Consider the following 16,115-nt stretch of genomic DNA (forward strand, 5'->3'; position numbering starts at 1 on the left):
CTACAGCTGTCGTACGCTAGGACTGCGCCATCGTTAACGTCATTGATCCTCACAACAGGGGTCTTTGGGAACAGCGGCTGCTACGGCTATACGACGTGGCTGACACGCTTCCCACAAGTTGGAGGTTAGGAACACGTCCCGGATCACATGATTGACGATATCGGCTATACTATTAACAGGTCCGCAATCTGGGGGTGCAGCTCTAGGAAACAGAATAGTAACAGAATGGTATATATGCTGTTGTTCTCAGAGCTCAGATACCCACACTCTCTATATACGCCAAAACACAATGACCAAGGTTGACGGACAAGCCCTCGCTGCCAAGGCTATCGCTGCGCGCGATGCCACCATCCCCAAGGAGTACCTCCTCCCCAAGTCGGCGTACCCGCTCCCGAAGAACCGTCGGGGGCTGCTCGAGAGCTCGGGCATCATGAAACCCAGGGAGCTCGAGATTGTCGACCTGACCATGATCCCGCTGGCCAAGGCCATTGCCGACAAGAAGTACACGGCTGTCGAGGTTGCTACGGCGTATTGCAAGGCCGCAGCGATTGCGCAGCAGGCCACCAACTGCGTCCTTGAGTTGTTCCAGGACGAGGCGCTTGCCGAGGCGAAGAAGCTCGACGACTACCTCGAGAAGAACGGCAAGACTGTCGGGCCACTGCACGGTGTTCCCATCTCGATCAAGGACCACATTCGCCAGAAGGGCCACGCCGCCCCATGTGGGTTCCTGTATGCAGTCGACCAGATTGCCGAGGAGGACTCGCACCTCTTTAAGATCCTCCGTGAGGCCGGTGCCGTGCCCTACGTCCGCACCATCAACTGCCAGGCCGTAATGCACCTCGAGTGCCGCTCAGCCTGGGGGGAAACTCTCAACCCATGGAACGTCGACCTCGTGCCCGGTGGAAGCACGGGCGGTGAGGGCGCTCTCATCGCGATGCGGGCGTCGCCGATGGGCGTCGGCTCCGACATCGGCGGGAGTGTGCGTTCTCCCGCGGCTGCGTGTGGCATCTTCTCCTTTAAGCCGTCGATCGGCCGCGTTCCAAACTCGGGCGCCGAGACCCTCTCCGCCGCTGCAGGGTACGAGGGTATCATCTCTACTCTGGGCCCGATGGGGCGCAGCGTCGAGGATCTCGAGCTCATCATGCGCATCATCGCCGATGCCAAGCCGTGGGAGTACGACCCAGTGCTGCAAGTCAAGCCCTGGCGTGAGGTCAAGCGGACTGGCAAGCTGCGCGTCGGCGTTCTTCGCGACGACGGAGTTGTCAAGCCCGTGGGTTCGATCACCCGCGCCCTCGACTATGCGGTCGATAAGCTCAAGAAGAACGGCAACTTTGAGATTGTCGAGTACAAGCCATACGAGTCTGAGAAGTCGTGGGACATTATCGTGAGTTTCTCTGAATACATGTATTAATCCCAGACCAAGTTGTACTTCCCCGACGGCGGCAAGCTCGTCTACGACAGCCTGAAGAAAGCCGGAGAGCCGGCTGACCCCATGACCGACTGGATTGTCGGGCAAGGCCGCGAGCTCGACCGCGACGAGATCATCAACCTCGTCGCCGAGCGCGACAGGTACCGCAAGGCTGTCGCTGCGCACTGGCAGAAGGCGGGAATTGACTGCCTCATCTCTCCCGTTGGGCCAACGCCTGCCCCTCAGCCGTTCACGGCCAAGTACTGGAACTACACTAGTTACTGGAACCTCGCCAACTACCCTGCGGGCGTGTTCCCGACTGGCCTGTTTGTGGACAAGAACGACACCAAGGACGACTACAAGCCGCGCAACGAGCAGGAGAAGGAGGTGTACGAGACTTACGACCCAGTCAAGGCCGAGGGTGCGCCACTGTGCCTCCAGGTCGTCGGATATATTGGGCACGAGGAGGACACGCTCGACGCCATGAAGCAGATTGTCGACGCCGTTACCAAGTAGGGCGGATGGCGAGTAGGTAGCGTGATGTGATATGATCAGAAGTCTCCAGGTTACTCAAGTTTCTGGGTGCTATACTGATCCGATTGCTGCTGGTGCATAATAGTCAAGGGTCAGCGAGAGCCGTGGCGAGTAGCGCAACGGATTAGGTAGCGGAACAAGACACGCTGGTTCCGCAAATAACGATGCCCCGCGATGGCCGTCTTGCTATACCGCACAGTATACCTTGCCATGTACTGTAACAGTCTTCTCTTCTCACCTCTCCCGCAATATCATGCGATGACCACAGCACCTCTCGCGCAATACCATGCGAAGACCAAAACACCAGCAAGCATAATACCATCTCTGATCGTATAGTGGCTAGTATGCTCGCTTGTCATGACGTGGCCGCGGGAGACCGGAGTTCAATTCTCCGTCAGAGAGCAGTACGTGAGCGTAACCAATGTTTTTAGGTGATGCTCCAGTGGCAGAGAAATGTGGCGTCTCTAGGCAGCTGCAGGACAAGAAGCGGACTTTACTTCGGCCACAGCCATTGCCGTGGAAGACGACACATGTAACTCGCTTCGATGGGCCAAGGTTGCCAGTTACCGTGGAACTCGTCGGTGTGTATTCGAAGGGGAATGCGGGGTGGTCGGAGGGGAATACCTGGATGGCAATGGGATGACCACGAGATGGATGGTAATAATGGAGAAACGCACACGGAACCGCGCATTCGGGGCTCGAGACACAAGATGGCTGTCAAACTGCTGGGGCAATGGTGGTGTCCGGAGGCTGGTTGTGTTGGTTACCAATGGACATGACGGGTGAGTTGGAGATGCATTTCGTTGTGGGCCCGAAGAATGCATAGAACAATCGACGATGGACATGTGGGGCGCGATCAGACGGGATCACGTGGTGCCCAATTGTCGTGCCACAGTCTGTACCTAGTATGTCGGCGTTGGTGAGCTGCTTTGAAGAGCACGCGTCTTGTATATCTCGGATGCAGTTCAGTCTCCCACAGCCGCTGGACCGACGTGGGCCTCGATCCACGCGTCGAGCGTCTGTTCACCCCGTTCGGGGAACCATCCATAGCGCCGAATATCGATGCGGTCGCCGAGCCCCGAGACAGTCTCGACCTCGACGCCTTCGGCCTCGAGACGTTCACGCTGGCGCGCAACGCCGAGGCCGCCGTCACCGCGCGGCGAGATGACTCCTTTGGAGGAGATTACACGCTGGTGTTAGCAGTCTGTGAGGATATGGACAGGGAAATCAATTGCGAGGAAGCAAGGAAGGGCGCAAGTCAGAGGCAAGGTGGGCGTAGGCAATTGTAGAGACGACGCAGTTCGTCTTGGGCAGACGAATGCTCCATCGTCTGGTCACGAGTTCTGTTGTCTGCTCGTTGCCTCCCTCCGTCTCCCTCCGCCTCCTCCGCCTCCCTCTTCGCACTTGGGACACCCTGATAGACTCACAAACCACGGGACCGGGGTTCCTGAGGGCAGCGTCTTGAGCGCGTTCCCGACATGCCTTTAGTCGGCGTCAGCCCAAGTCATGGGGAAGGTTGCTTGAGTGGAGAGACATGACCGCAATAGCAATCGGAGATGGCGAGGGGTCAGAGTGCCAAGGAGACCCACCGTGAGTAGTTGGGATACCCCGCCAGCTTGGCGATGTGGCCTGCTGTCAGCTCACACTGCACTTATAACAGCTGGTTCACTCATATCATCACCAACCTCGACAACGCCGTACTCACCGTACGTCGTAACTCTCCCTTGTGGAATAGCGTAACAGATTGCGTATGTGCGCGCCGTGACCTCGGCGACGTTATCCGCCATGTCGAGACGTCGCGAGCGCGCAGGAATAATGGGGAATCGGTACAGACTCCAATTATTAGCGAAATGAATACAGGCACAGTCACCTGGTGGCAAGTGGCCGGTGGAGGCCGAGGCCCCAACCCGACGACCACCGCATGCCGTCACGTGGCCTGGATTGCGGTCCATTGTCTTTTGTGGACCTAACTATAATTCCCTTATACCCTAATGACCGGCGCTTATTACGCCCCCGTCCAGCCATCATTTCACCAACCTCCGCACTGTCTTCATCATCGGGTCTCACCTGCTGACAACTCGAAACAACACAATAACCATCGGAGCGGTTTTGCCAACGCCCACATATCCACATTCTAATAACTATACCGCATGGTCATCACGGAAATGAACATCCCCCTCTCCCTGCTTGGAGCCAGCCCGACGTTACCTCCGCCCGTTGGACCATGGGCTGAGCCAGGACCACCAAGCGGCATGCACGTCCAGGAGTGGAAGTGAGTTAGAACGGGCCGCGACAGGGTACCCATCATAACGAGTGCTGGTGAGGGCTGTGGCAGAGCAGAGCGGTTGAGAAGGGCGCTATTTGTCCTCGGAGGAAGGTCACGTTCAGCTGAATACCCACCCCACCTCCTGGTTCCTCCCTCTCGTGACGAGGGATGCTCAGCTGACCCAAGGTATGAGATGCGCCGTCAGGCGCAAGCGGTCTTGCCTAATCTCTACCTGGGTCCATTTCAGGCCAGTACAGACTTAGGCCGCCTGCGCGAGAGGCGCATCACACACATGTGAGTTCGTTCGAGGTTACGACTTGTAACTGACAGCAGTCTCTGCTTGCGCGACTCTGTCGAGGCGCGCCATATCTTTCCCCGTTTCCCGACCGAGTTTATTTACTTGACACTGGACGTGGCCGACTCGGAGGTGAGTGGAGTGGCGGGAGAAAGTGGATGAACGTGGATGGAAGGCATTGCGGCCGCTGACAGCAGGGCCAGAATATTATCTCCATCTTCCCCAAGTGCCGAGAGTTCATCGACATGGCGATGAGCGCGGGTGGCGCGGTGCTAGTACACTGCAACAGTGAGTCTGCAGTAAGCGAGGGCTACCCGTCCCCGAACAGCATTGCTGTATCCGTTTGGTGAGCATGACAAACTAACTCTAGGCGGCATTGCAACGTCTCCTGCCATCGTTATGGGCTACCTCATGTGGAAGTTTGGATGGGACTATACACTGGCACTCACTTTCGTCCAGAGTAAGCGGTACTGCGTATCGCCCGCAAGCGTGAGTACCTTTTCTTTCCAGGCCGCCCGGCTTTAACCTTCCTTGGGGATGCCAACCACCTCCCCGGGCTCGCCGTCTCGGGCTGTTGATCCGCTGCTGTATATGATGGCGATCAGTGCATTTGTGCCGCGTATCATCGGCAGGTTGGCGACAGGACGTCCGGAAGACCCAAAGAATGCCCTAAATTATAACATCCCGCCACCGGCCCCTCCAAACTCTAGACCTTCCCCCGCGGAGCTAATGGCAGTTCGCGACCCAGCTCCGCGAGTACACGGCCATCGCCCAGGCTCACAAGGCTTTGCGAAGCGAGCCATACTCGGGCACTCGAGACCACAAGCGCGCACATGAAGACGACAGCGAAGAGTGCGTCCAGACCCTGCTACTGGTCCGGTGTTGCGTTAACAGCCAGATTCATCCCTCAACGCGGGCCGATCAAGCGGCGCGTTTCGGACGACGACGATGTCGAGATGGAGTAAGTCGTCGATTATTCGCCAACTCGGTGCGACCCGAGTGAATTGTGCCTTTCGCCTCTGTCAATCACCCACTTCCGTTGTCTGTCATCAACCTCATTCGCATCCTGTGCGGATATCGCACTTGTCACTCTGCGTCCATTCATTACGCCACGGCAAGCCACAAGCCACAAGCCACCACCCAACGGTACCCTGCATCTCCATACCTGTCCGCCTATCCGTCGCCCTGATCATCGGCCTCATTCATATTCAGACTCACGCTGGTCTCACTTGGTCCTGTGTTGTATCTAGAAAGTTGTTACGTTGTGCATGTCACAATTACCACTACAATGGGATCCAACGGCGCACGACCCGGCCGGCGCCTACTGCTGACTTTTCGATTACTGCAAGATGATACACAAGCGCCAAGATTATAGGCAGCTCCTTCCCAAACTCTTCACTCGACGACTTGGCCTAGATCCAGCCAGACTGCGCAACCTGCTGCTGGACGCGCGGGGCGCGGCCTATCGGCGCAGAATTGACCGCGTGGCCAGCACTGGGTTTGCGGATGATTGTCGGCGCTTGGTGGGCCGCATGCATCGGTGGAGCCCTTGGGAGGCGGAGAGGTGCGGTGAACGAGTGGGGCTCAAACTCGGCCGCGTCGTAAGGGTTGTAGGTGCCTGGAGCTTCCCAAGCTCCGGCAGGAGCGAAGACGTCGGGGTTCTCCCACTCTTTGCGTGGGGGTGGGCTCACCATGCCCGCGGCGATGGCGGCATCAACGTCGCGACGCTGGCTCTTCTGCCGCCAGATGCTGACGGCCTGCGCGATGCCCTCGGGCGTGTGCGGGACCGGCACACTGGCGGCGTCCGAGTGATACCCCGAATGTCCGTGGCCTGACGAGCTGGCTGTGCGGCTAGCGGGCCTGGAGTGATTCCCGCGGCTGCCGTTTGATGTGTTCCGGCTTGGGGGACGCTGCTCGTATGCCCGCTGCTCAAAGCTTCTGGGTGCTGGCCGCCGAGGCGGCTGCTGCTGCTGCTGCTGCTGTGGAGACGGCTGGGCGTACGGTAACATGCTGGGGGTGCTGCTGCCCATACTTGGGCGGCGTGGATGGACCAAGCCCTGTACTGGCGGGAAGCGCATTGATGCATCCGGAAGAGGCGAGGTCGACATGCCTGGCGAGGCGTACGGGCCTGGGCTTGGGGCGGAACGCGGCTGGGCTTGTATGGCGTTCGAGGCGTAAGGTCCCGGAGACGGAGCCGATCGGGGCTGCACGTACATGGACCCGGCGGATGTGCGATTGGGGAACGGGAAGTGGGCCGAGGAGGCCGAGTTTGAGCGGCTCTTTGAGCCAGAGTACGGCATGATGGGCGCCTCGAGAGGCGATGTGGCAGTCGAAAAGTCGATCACCTCCTCGGGAATCTCGTCGTCGATAGGGGGTGGCGGGAGTGCGCGGGTGGGTGAACGACGGCGCTGCGTGAACGCGATGTCGTTGGTAACGGGGCCGTGGACGGGAGCGGGAGTGGGCGAGTTGAACTCTGGGAGGAGGTTGGTGGGCGTCGGCGAGGGGTTCGACGGCGTCGAGTTGGGTGTGACGAGCATGTCGGGGGACGCGCCAGTACTCGGGTCGGTGGGGTACGATCCAGGGGCACTTGGTGGGGCACTTGGTGTCATGAGCAGGCTGTCGGGTGGTGTGGAAGCGAGTTCTGGGTTGTCGAGCGTCTCCTGGGCCTGGCTGTCCTGAGTGCTGTAGGACTGAGACTCGCTACCACTGCGCTCGCGGGCACCGAATCCGAGGGGTGAGGCAAAGTCAAGCCGACGCGAGGGGGGAGACGAGAGGGATGGCGAGGCGAGGAGGCGGCGAACGGAGCTTGGCGAGCTAGGCAAAGTGGGTGTAGCTGCACGACGAATGTGATCGTGGTCGAGCATACCCTCTGTGCTGAAGAGGCCGCCTCCACCGCGCCCACGCCAACCGGGCTGAGCGGCTGGCGAGCATGGAAAGACGAGTTCATCGATAACGGACTGTGGTGCAGCAGGCTTTTGGAACGCCATCCACGCGTCGTGACTCCTCCATGGCTGGGACGCCAGGTCGCCTGCAGAGGAGAATGGTGCTGCTGCCTTTGCCTCGTCACTGTCTGCCCAAAGGGAACGGGAACGGCGACGCGTCTTGTTGGTCTGTTGAGCCTTTGCTGTTGTTGCTGCGGCGGCGGCGGCGGCGTCGGCCTCTGCGCGCCGGATATGGTCGGGGAGCGGGGGTAGCTGGGGAGGCGGAGTGCCGCCGCGCCGTTCATCCTTTGCGGCTTTGAGGGATGCCTTGGAACTCTTCTTGCGGAGGAAGAGACCCATGATGCCGAGGTTGGGAGAGGGATCGAGGGAGATGGGAGATGGGGCAAAAGTCAAGTGGAGACGAGTGGACAAAGGAAGTGAGATTGATGAACAAGAAGGGATGATTGAGTTGAGTTGAGCTTGGAGCTTTGAGATCTATTCAAAACGACCCAGTAGACAGACTCGCTCTCTCTCTCTCACGGCACGAGCACAACAATCCAACCAACCCAAGAACACACTCAGTTGAATCCTTTGCTTGTACAACTGGCCTCTTTTACTGGCCCAAGGTATGCTGCTCTCTCGCCCCCACCGACCCTCTACCCTCTACCCTCTACCCTCTGCCTTCGGGTGCCGGCCCTCGTTACACGAGTGCTAGTTGGTAACAAGACCAAGACGAGTGGAGAGGCGGGGCGGGAGACTCAAGCTCAAGGGACAACAGGTCAACTGGGGTTGCAAGACGGTGGGTCTCGCCCATGACAGGGCGCGTCTGAATTGTCCCTTGAACATTGGACAGACCTGTCCGACCCGATTGACCCTGGATTGTGGCTCTGTTTACCCTGGATGCCCTGAATCTGGTTGACAACTTGTCGTTTCAGTCCCAACAGACGTGATCTTATTCAACCTTGGGGCCTGGACTTGATATCCAAACTTGTTGTCGCTAAACCCGTCTTCTTTTGACAAACGCGCACAGCTGTGCTATATGCACTAAATGTTATGCTCCGTCTCCGTCGCCACCGCTGCCGCCGTCGCCGTCTCCGGAGACTACGTAGACCTCAACACTTGCATCCAGTTCAAGTCCTCAGACTCCATTCAGACTCACATTCACATACTAGCGGGATCGCCCTTTCCTGTCGACGGCACCTTTGTCAGCACATCTGCTAATCCAGCAACTCGGTCACTCGCTCGTTCATCGCTCGCTCCTCGGGGCTATTCTGCGCACACTCCACCTTGCCAAGTTGCCCACTTGCTAGATCTGTCTTGTTTCAACTCGCCTTGCTGACATGTTTGACTGTTCGACAGTTTGACAGATCCACCATTCTCAATCCTCAATGGCGTCAGGTCATGAGATCAGGAACATGCCTCGGAAGACGGTGCCTGTAGAGGCGTTTGTTTTGGTCCATGGTCGTGCGCCTCTTTCCTGAATCCCACCAGTTGATCATCTCGATTCGTCTGATGAACAAGTATAGAAATGGGGTTGGCATCAAGATATGAATCTCGATCCGCATGTGAACATGAACTGCAATGTGCTGAGAAATAGTGGACGCGTGATGCCGTATTACAGTTGAGCCGGAGATGGAGGTGGAGGTGGAGGTGATTCAGCAGCGCGTCGGATCCAGCGATGTGACCGCTATGTGACGCAGGGTGCAGTCCCGCGGTCGTGACTTGGTCTCTTTCAAGGTATCACCCCATTCCATCCCACAGTACAAAATCAAACCACCCCAGATACGAAAAGATCTTTAACTGCCCTTTCCAACAGTACATGAACCACCCGATGGGTATTAATGGCCAAATTCTGGCCCAACCGCGGCAACAGGATCAAAGTGGTAGCCCTTGGCCATGCTTAAACGCTTGTTTGTTTCACCCAGACTAGACTAGACCGGGTGCCTCACACGCAAAGTTTGCTCTCTTAACCTTGGCCTCATAACCTTGACAACACCGCTTCTCTTCTTGGTCTTTCCGCAGCCACAACAGGCAGAGTGCCTGCGTGTTTGCTTTCTCTGTCTTTACAGGTTGATCACCCTGCACACGTGACGTTGTTGGTTGATGAATGTTTGGCAGAAAAGCATGGCCTCATGGGATGGATGATGGGATCATAACGTCGTCGTATGTAACGAGGCACCCAGGAGTAGGGCAGTGCCGACTCGTGTCGGTTTTGCTGTCAAGCAGTGCCATATCACAGCGGATGAGCTGAACGAGTCGTTACTGAATGATGACGCAGTTCATCAGCCAACACCAGAAACCTGGTCATTACCCACAAGTATAGCGTAAAGATAACATCATCCGAGTATGTGTACTGCTCTAACAACTGAACAAGTCAACTGCTGTCCGTGCCTGCACCGAAAGTGGACTTGAACGGGATTTAGCCGACTACAGGAGAACGGCAACCGCGCCCAGGAGAGCCGAGAGGACCATGACGCCGAGCCCCATAGGAGAGCCTGGCAGAGCTCCGTTCTTCTTACCACCAGTGGGCGAGGACGTCCCTGGCGGTGGAGCGGTACTATTCGTCGTGTTGCTATACAACTGCCAGTCCCACTTGATCTTGTCGCCCCAGAAGCTGGGGGGACACGTCGAGAGCGTATTCTCATTACCGATGTTGTAAACGTCAGCAACGGTCGAGTTTGCCGAGAAAGCCTTCCAGTTTCCCCCCGGGTTACCAGTCTTGATGAACGACGCCCAGAACGGTCTAACCTCATCCGCGAGAATAGTCGCGTTGGCAGCAGCGTTCGGCGAGCTATCAAAGGTCGGATAGATGTCGTCGCTGTGACGCACTGCCTCCGGCCTGCTGCAGTACCCACCCGGGGCGTTGAATCCTGTACCCTTTGTCCACTCGCCGACGTAAACCTTGCCTCCAGCCGCAGCATATTTCTGCCCAACGGCGAGGGAGATACACCGCCAAACCGCGTCTGTGACAGGAATTTCCAGCGAGGTACGCATACCGTCTGGCCCTGGGACGAGTGGATACACGCCAGCATCAAGGAATACCTTGGCACGCTCAGTGCCGAGCAGTTTATTGATGATGAGGTTGAACACGAAGTCATTGGCGACCTGGGCGCCGCCGGTAATAAAGCTGTCGATGGTGAAACCACTCTCGTTACGCGTGTACGATATGAGTACAGGGAGAGTGGAGATGTTGGCTGCGATCGCCGAGGGGTTGTAGAAGATTGCCGAGACTGGGTCGACGGGGAGCGTGGTGGTGTTGAACTGTGGACGGAACACCTCGCCGATTGGCACGCCGGTGATACTGAACGGGGCAGTTTCCAAGACCTGGTCCTGCACCGACAGAAGAGCTTGGAGGCTCACGTTCTTCAGGCACTCGCCGGTGCAGTTGGCCAGCGTTACGTTGCCGTACACGCTTTCGCGGAGGGCTGCGGCGTTCTCAAACGTCTGCGTACCAAAGTGGAAGGGGTCAGACTGGATGATGGCTCCGTGGAACAGGCCCTTGGCGGCTGGGACGGCGAGGAGGGCTGGCGTCAGCGAGCGAGCGAGCGAGCAAGTAAGCAAGAGACCACGCGAACCGCAACAAATGCCTCGCGAGCAAGGACAAACTCACTCCTCGTGAGGGACGCTCCCGCACTCTGTCCGCCGAGGGTCACGCGGGACGGGTCGCCGCCCATAGCGGCAATGTTGGTCTTGACGGCGTTGAGGGCGAGCACGGCATCACGTACGGCGAGGTTCGGGTCGTTGATGGTCGATGCGCCCTCGGGTGGGAGGAAGCCGAGCACGCCAAGCCGATACTGAGCAAACACCGCAACGATACCATCCTCCTCAGCCATCTTTGAGCCATCAAAGCCCGAGTCTGATATCGAGCCGATCACATATGCGCCGCCATGGAGCCTGGGTTCAGCCCAAGTCTTGGTCGGGCGTGCAGCCCGGAGTGTAGGAAGCTCAAGGCCTTGGCAAGCCCCGACAACTCACCAGAAGAAAACGGGAAGCTTGGACTCTGCCGTTGCGTTCGCAGGCTTATACACAGTCATGAAGAGACAGTCCTCATCAGACTCCTCTGGGGTCGGTAGGGCAGACTTGACTGCCCCGATCTGCGGGCACATCTTGGGGAACGACGCGGCGTCCACTCCACTTCTGTCAGACATTTCCAGCTAAACGTACTCTTGGTTGGCAACGACACTGTCCTCCCATCGCCCAGCCCGTCCATAGCGCACAGTGAAGCGACAAGCTGTGTCCTCCGCCGCGCCTGTCAGCTGCGTCCCATTCCACGAGGCAGTACATGATGCCGCCTGCCGAGCTACATGGCGGTCTTGGAACCCGGCGTTTGGGCCGAGAGAGCGGGGAGCACGCTGTAGATACTCGGGTGAGGCAGAGGCTGTCAAGGCCAGAAGTAGGGCGACGAACTTTGCCCCCATGTTGGTGGAGTGGTGGGGGGACAGATGGCCGAGGTAGTGAGATGTAAATAGTCAGCCACACGGGTGGGATGGTAGCATCATGTCCATACGATGATGTGCAGTTGGTGACGCGAATCCCGCTCCCGTTCCATGATCCATGATCCATGTTGCGCATCGGAGGATCGGGCGCAACCAAGCGCCGTAGATGAAGACACTTCTTGGCCGCTGCTCTGTCAGCAACCTACCCGTTTACTGGGTTGGGGTTGCTTTGCCCGGAAAAGTTCAAGTTACCATGCGGTACCTCTAGTTCATGTCTAGCCTTGTCTGAGTTTGATGAGCGGCTATTAGGCATGACCAAGTGGAAGGTGAGCAGCTTGCGGGGGGAGGAGGGGGGGAGACACATATTAGTACGTTTTAGTCTCACTAACCAACTGAGATTACTGTAGAACCGATCACACCACCTCTTCTGCTCGCTTCTCAACCTTCTCCGAGTGCTATTAATGTCCGGCCGGATCCGAGATGCGAATCATCATTCACGCCGTCCCGCCCACCATGGTGGCACCGAAACAAGCGCATGTCTTCCAGGCCGGACTGATGGAACATCTGTACATCCACTACATTGCTTCTCTGTACACTCGTCGCTAATACTCGGCGCTGCAGTACGCGCAGACCCACTCGCCCTGTTTTCTACATGTATTTACATGTACCTAATGTAATGGGTCACAGTGATAACTATATTCCAGCTAACACAATGCAAGCACCTCCCTCAATTGTCCATCTCGCCGTTCTCTGGGAGCGGCACCGAGAGATCTCTGTTGTTCGTCTCATACAAATGAGTAAACTGGCCGCCATGGTTCTCGCCATCCTTGTCGCCTTTACAGATTGGGAGGAGGGGCATTGTTGGTTGTTGTTGTTGGATGGAGAGTGGTGAGATGTAGAGAAAGGACGATGGGAGAGGTTTATTCTTATCGAGATGTGTTCGCTGTGAACGCTATTTTGTTGATTGTACTGGAATGTGTTTGTGCCACAGTAAACAGTATCCAGCACCACCGAAGGCTTGTTGATCTCATTGACGCGCTGGCGCGAGTCGCCGAATTGCTCTAGTGACTCCAGCAAGGGAGCCGGTGGAAGGAAGCCGAAGACGAGGGTTCCAAAACAATGGAACCAGCGGCACCGCTGAGCGATGAGGTGAGTTGCGAGCCAAGTCCCAAGGCCGACCGTAACCCTTCCCGCATACCAATCAAAGGGCGTCCAGGTCTAGAGGCAGAACAAGTGCGAAATACATGTACATACACAACACTCGCGCCGCACTGCAGTCTCTCGCCCTCAGTCGTGTACTGTGCATTCCAATGGCTGGATACGCACTGTTTGTGTTGCTATCCTCAACGACTACCGCCACATTCTTGTGTATCGCACCCAGCCGACCCCGGATCACTGTGCGCAGCGTGCATAACCAAGGCGTGAGAAACTGGGCTCGATCAGCGCTTCTCGCCATCAGCGGACAAACTCCCACTCTCCCACCATGTTCTAAACCACATATATACCTCTCTCGCGGCTGGCCAAGCCCCACATCTCAACACAAATTGCAATCGACATGTCGCAGCCCCAACCCCCCCGCCGCGAGTACTACTGGCAGAACGTCTGCGTTGGCGACCCTTTCGGCCGCAACCGCGGTGGTGTGTCCCCTCTTGGGCAGTGCTAACGGCAGACAAGTGCGTCGGCTACTGGAACTCGTACTCGTGGATTTGCAACTACTGCTCGAAGCGCATCCAGTAGAGATAGAGATCATACATGAGCCTCAAGTGCCATAGAGCATAAAGGAGAGAGGAGAGAAGGGATTTGGGGAGACGAGATGAACAGAAGTGAATGAGATGCTGCGGTGACCAACTGCTCGCCTCAGCACTGGCAGAACTAACGATCGAAGCATGGCCCGTGCACGCGGTCGTTGTGGGTGGGTTAACCTCTGCGGGCTCTCGTGACCACATCGGCTTCTACCTCGCAGCCACCTCCAAACCCGAACCCTCCGGCTCCGACGGAGGCCACGCGTGCGCCACATTCCAACCACCACCTACGTCCTACCCCACAGGCTCGCGCTGTCCTCTGCATCTCAGTCTGCCCACACGTCGTGGCAGAGTTCTCGCATCCCGACAAACCAGTCGTACTCACTGTCACTTGCAGCCGGTGCAAGTGGGTGAAATGCCGCGTTGCTGTGGGTCCGTGCGGCGTGGCAGAGTAGATCGAGGAGGATGAGGGAGTGGCAAGCCTCTGTTGGCGTATTGTGGCGTGTGTGCATGGGCGGACACCCTCCAGCCCGACCACGCCGGCCTACACCCCCTTCCTTGCTGCCATTGTTCGCAATATATAGCAATGTTGGCCATCTCCATCCCCAAACCACCGATACGCCCACTCCCTTCAGCCTAACCTCAACACACCACAATGCAAGACATCGTCCAGCCGCCTCGCCTGAACTTCAACCCTGGGCCATTCTGCACCGGTGAGATTGACGGCGACAACGACGGTTGTGAGTAACCTATTGGAGGAGCTGACATCAGTCAAGTGCTGCCCGCGAGTCGGTGATCGTAACTACATTTGCGTGTATTGTGGGCACCAGCTCTAGCCAGGTGGCCGGAGGAGAAGAACGGAGAGCCGCTTTTGTCTCGCTGTAGTCCTCATTATGTGAAGTGTAATAACCCCACCGGCAGTCTTGTTAGCTCTCCACCTTTCAACTGTCAGAGGATCAGCAGACCAGGTCCTCCTCTCCCTTCAGATTCACCGCATCGCACGGCTGGATCCTTTGTCTTGATTTGATTTGGAATGTAAGTGATTCAAGGTTCTGGAACCAAACAAGTTTGACAACCACGCGATCAGCACGTGTCGCCACCGGCGCAAATCCCCGAATCCCCGGCACGCCGGAACGGTGCACCAGTCACCTGACGGCCATTACTCGCCACCTAACGGTCGACGACAACGATCACAGCGACAACATGAGCAGCCTCGCACGGACAATTCGGCACGCACGCCAGGTCGGGCTCAAGGAGTGGTTCTACCAGCTCAAGTGAGTGCCGAATGCCCGAAACGCGATAGCTGGGCGAGGCTGACGACAGCACCATCGGTGACGCCAAGTCCGGTGTCTTCGGTACGTCGCGGGCGCGGAGACGCTAGGAGGCGGAGAGAGGTTGTGGGAAGGAGATGGAATGGGGAAAAGGTGTCGAAGGAAGAGTCGGGAAAGACAGGTGGGAGATGGACAGAGGGTAGGTGGAGGATCGGAGATTGGAGGTGGAGCTTGGCACTTGGTCGGCCAGCGGGCCGGCCCCACGAGCGTTCGGGCTTGAGGCTATCCGAACGGCGAGTCGGAGATGCTCAAGACGCGATGCTCGCTGTGCTGGCTACAAGTTGGTCGCCTCATCGAGACGTGGGCTACCTCCACCGCCCGAGCTTGATCGCGAGACGCCGGTCATTTCCATCCCCTGGTCCTCCCCTCCTCCATCGCCGTCATCCGCCGTCTCCCCGGATTATTCATTCTCTTCAACCGTCCCCTTTCCTCTGGATGCCCCGACCTCTGCACGCTGCTCCCACCACTGACCGCACCCCGAACAAGCTAACCGCAGTCGGCAAGGACCAGTTCGGAAACAGGTACTTCCAGCAGTACGACGCCAAGGAGGAGCTGCCTGGCCGCCAGCGCTGGGTGCTGTACGAGCAGTACGACTTCAACGCGTCCCAGGTCCCTCGCGAGTGGGCTTCGTGGCTCACCCACATCCGCATGGAGCCACCCACCAACGACCCCGTTGTGAAGGCGAGCGAGCAGCCGTGGCAGGTGCCGTACTTCGAGAACCTGTGAGTGAGGGTAATGCGGGATGGAATGAAAGAGGGAGGGAGGTATTGAGGGAGAAAGTTGGCCAACGAGGCAACGGGAAAGGTGTAGACTGAGTAAGGCTTTGTGCTGTACCAGCGATGAGGACGAGTTGGCTAGGCGTATGTGCAAGGTGCATCGCCCGCCAGCTTGCACCCATCTACCTCCCTACTTGGTCTGGTAGATTGACTGCGCTTCCACGCCGCCGCAAAAATGTGGAACACCGGCTGATTGCAGCACCGGCACCCGCGGCCGCTTCAACACTTACTCGACTGTCAAGCCCAAGCTCGAGGCGTGGGTGCCCAAGACCAAGCCCCGCGCATAGGTCAATCTCATAAGGAGTATGCATAAGTAGACTGGGACGCGCGTGGGCGTTGTAGATGATGCGAGAGAGGGAGAGGGAGAAACATGTAAATGTCGGAGCACTTTGGTATGTGGGCGAGG

General features: G+C 57.7%; 6 protein-coding genes across 6 annotated transcripts; 3 read left to right on the forward strand and 3 right to left on the reverse strand.

The window, feature by feature from the left end:
- Nucleotides 1-289: 289 nt before the first annotated feature.
- CcaverHIS019_0504280 (uncharacterized protein) lies at nt 290-1,924 on the forward strand (the record flags this gene model as incomplete). The annotated part of the gene is made up of 2 exons (XM_060601586.1): nt 290-1,384; nt 1,418-1,924. The coding sequence occupies 2 exons, from the start codon at nt 290-292 to the stop codon at nt 1,922-1,924; spliced, it is 1,602 nt and encodes a 533-aa protein (XP_060458065.1).
- A 983-nt stretch (nt 1,925-2,907) lies between these two features.
- On the reverse strand, nt 2,908-3,729 carry atl1 (uncharacterized protein; the record flags this gene model as incomplete). Its single annotated transcript, XM_060601587.1, has 4 exons — nt 2,908-3,132; nt 3,370-3,424; nt 3,532-3,571; nt 3,648-3,729. The coding sequence occupies 4 exons, from the start codon at nt 3,727-3,729 to the stop codon at nt 2,908-2,910; spliced, it is 402 nt and encodes a 133-aa protein (XP_060458066.1).
- Nucleotides 3,730-4,107: 378 nt separating this feature from the next.
- Nucleotides 4,108-5,468, forward strand: CcaverHIS019_0504300 (uncharacterized protein; the record flags this gene model as incomplete). The annotated part of the gene is made up of 7 exons (XM_060601588.1): nt 4,108-4,214; nt 4,395-4,502; nt 4,542-4,635; nt 4,701-4,791; nt 4,874-4,992; nt 5,240-5,355; nt 5,402-5,468. The coding sequence occupies 7 exons, from the start codon at nt 4,108-4,110 to the stop codon at nt 5,466-5,468; spliced, it is 702 nt and encodes a 233-aa protein (XP_060458067.1).
- Nucleotides 5,469-5,915: 447 nt separating this feature from the next.
- Nucleotides 5,916-7,784, reverse strand: CcaverHIS019_0504310 (uncharacterized protein; the record flags this gene model as incomplete). Its single annotated transcript, XM_060601590.1, has 1 exon — nt 5,916-7,784. One exon carries the CDS (start codon nt 7,782-7,784, stop codon nt 5,916-5,918), a length of 1,869 nt encoding a protein of 622 aa, XP_060458068.1.
- Nucleotides 7,785-9,851: 2,067 nt separating this feature from the next.
- CcaverHIS019_0504320 (uncharacterized protein) lies at nt 9,852-11,842 on the reverse strand (the record flags this gene model as incomplete). Its single annotated transcript, XM_060601591.1, has 4 exons — nt 9,852-10,948; nt 11,035-11,318; nt 11,400-11,558; nt 11,589-11,842. The coding sequence occupies 4 exons, from the start codon at nt 11,840-11,842 to the stop codon at nt 9,852-9,854; spliced, it is 1,794 nt and encodes a 597-aa protein (XP_060458069.1).
- A 2,415-nt stretch (nt 11,843-14,257) lies between these two features.
- CcaverHIS019_0504330 (uncharacterized protein) lies at nt 14,258-15,996 on the forward strand (the record flags this gene model as incomplete). Its single annotated transcript, XM_060601592.1, has 5 exons — nt 14,258-14,342; nt 14,690-14,876; nt 14,926-14,957; nt 15,430-15,655; nt 15,909-15,996. The coding sequence occupies 5 exons, from the start codon at nt 14,258-14,260 to the stop codon at nt 15,994-15,996; spliced, it is 618 nt and encodes a 205-aa protein (XP_060458070.1).
- Nucleotides 15,997-16,115: the final 119 nt, after the last annotated feature.

The sequence above is a fragment of the Cutaneotrichosporon cavernicola genome (genome assembly GCF_030864355.1).
Source record: "Cutaneotrichosporon cavernicola HIS019 DNA, chromosome: 5".
NCBI lineage: Eukaryota > Fungi > Basidiomycota > Tremellomycetes > Trichosporonales > Trichosporonaceae > Cutaneotrichosporon > Cutaneotrichosporon cavernicola.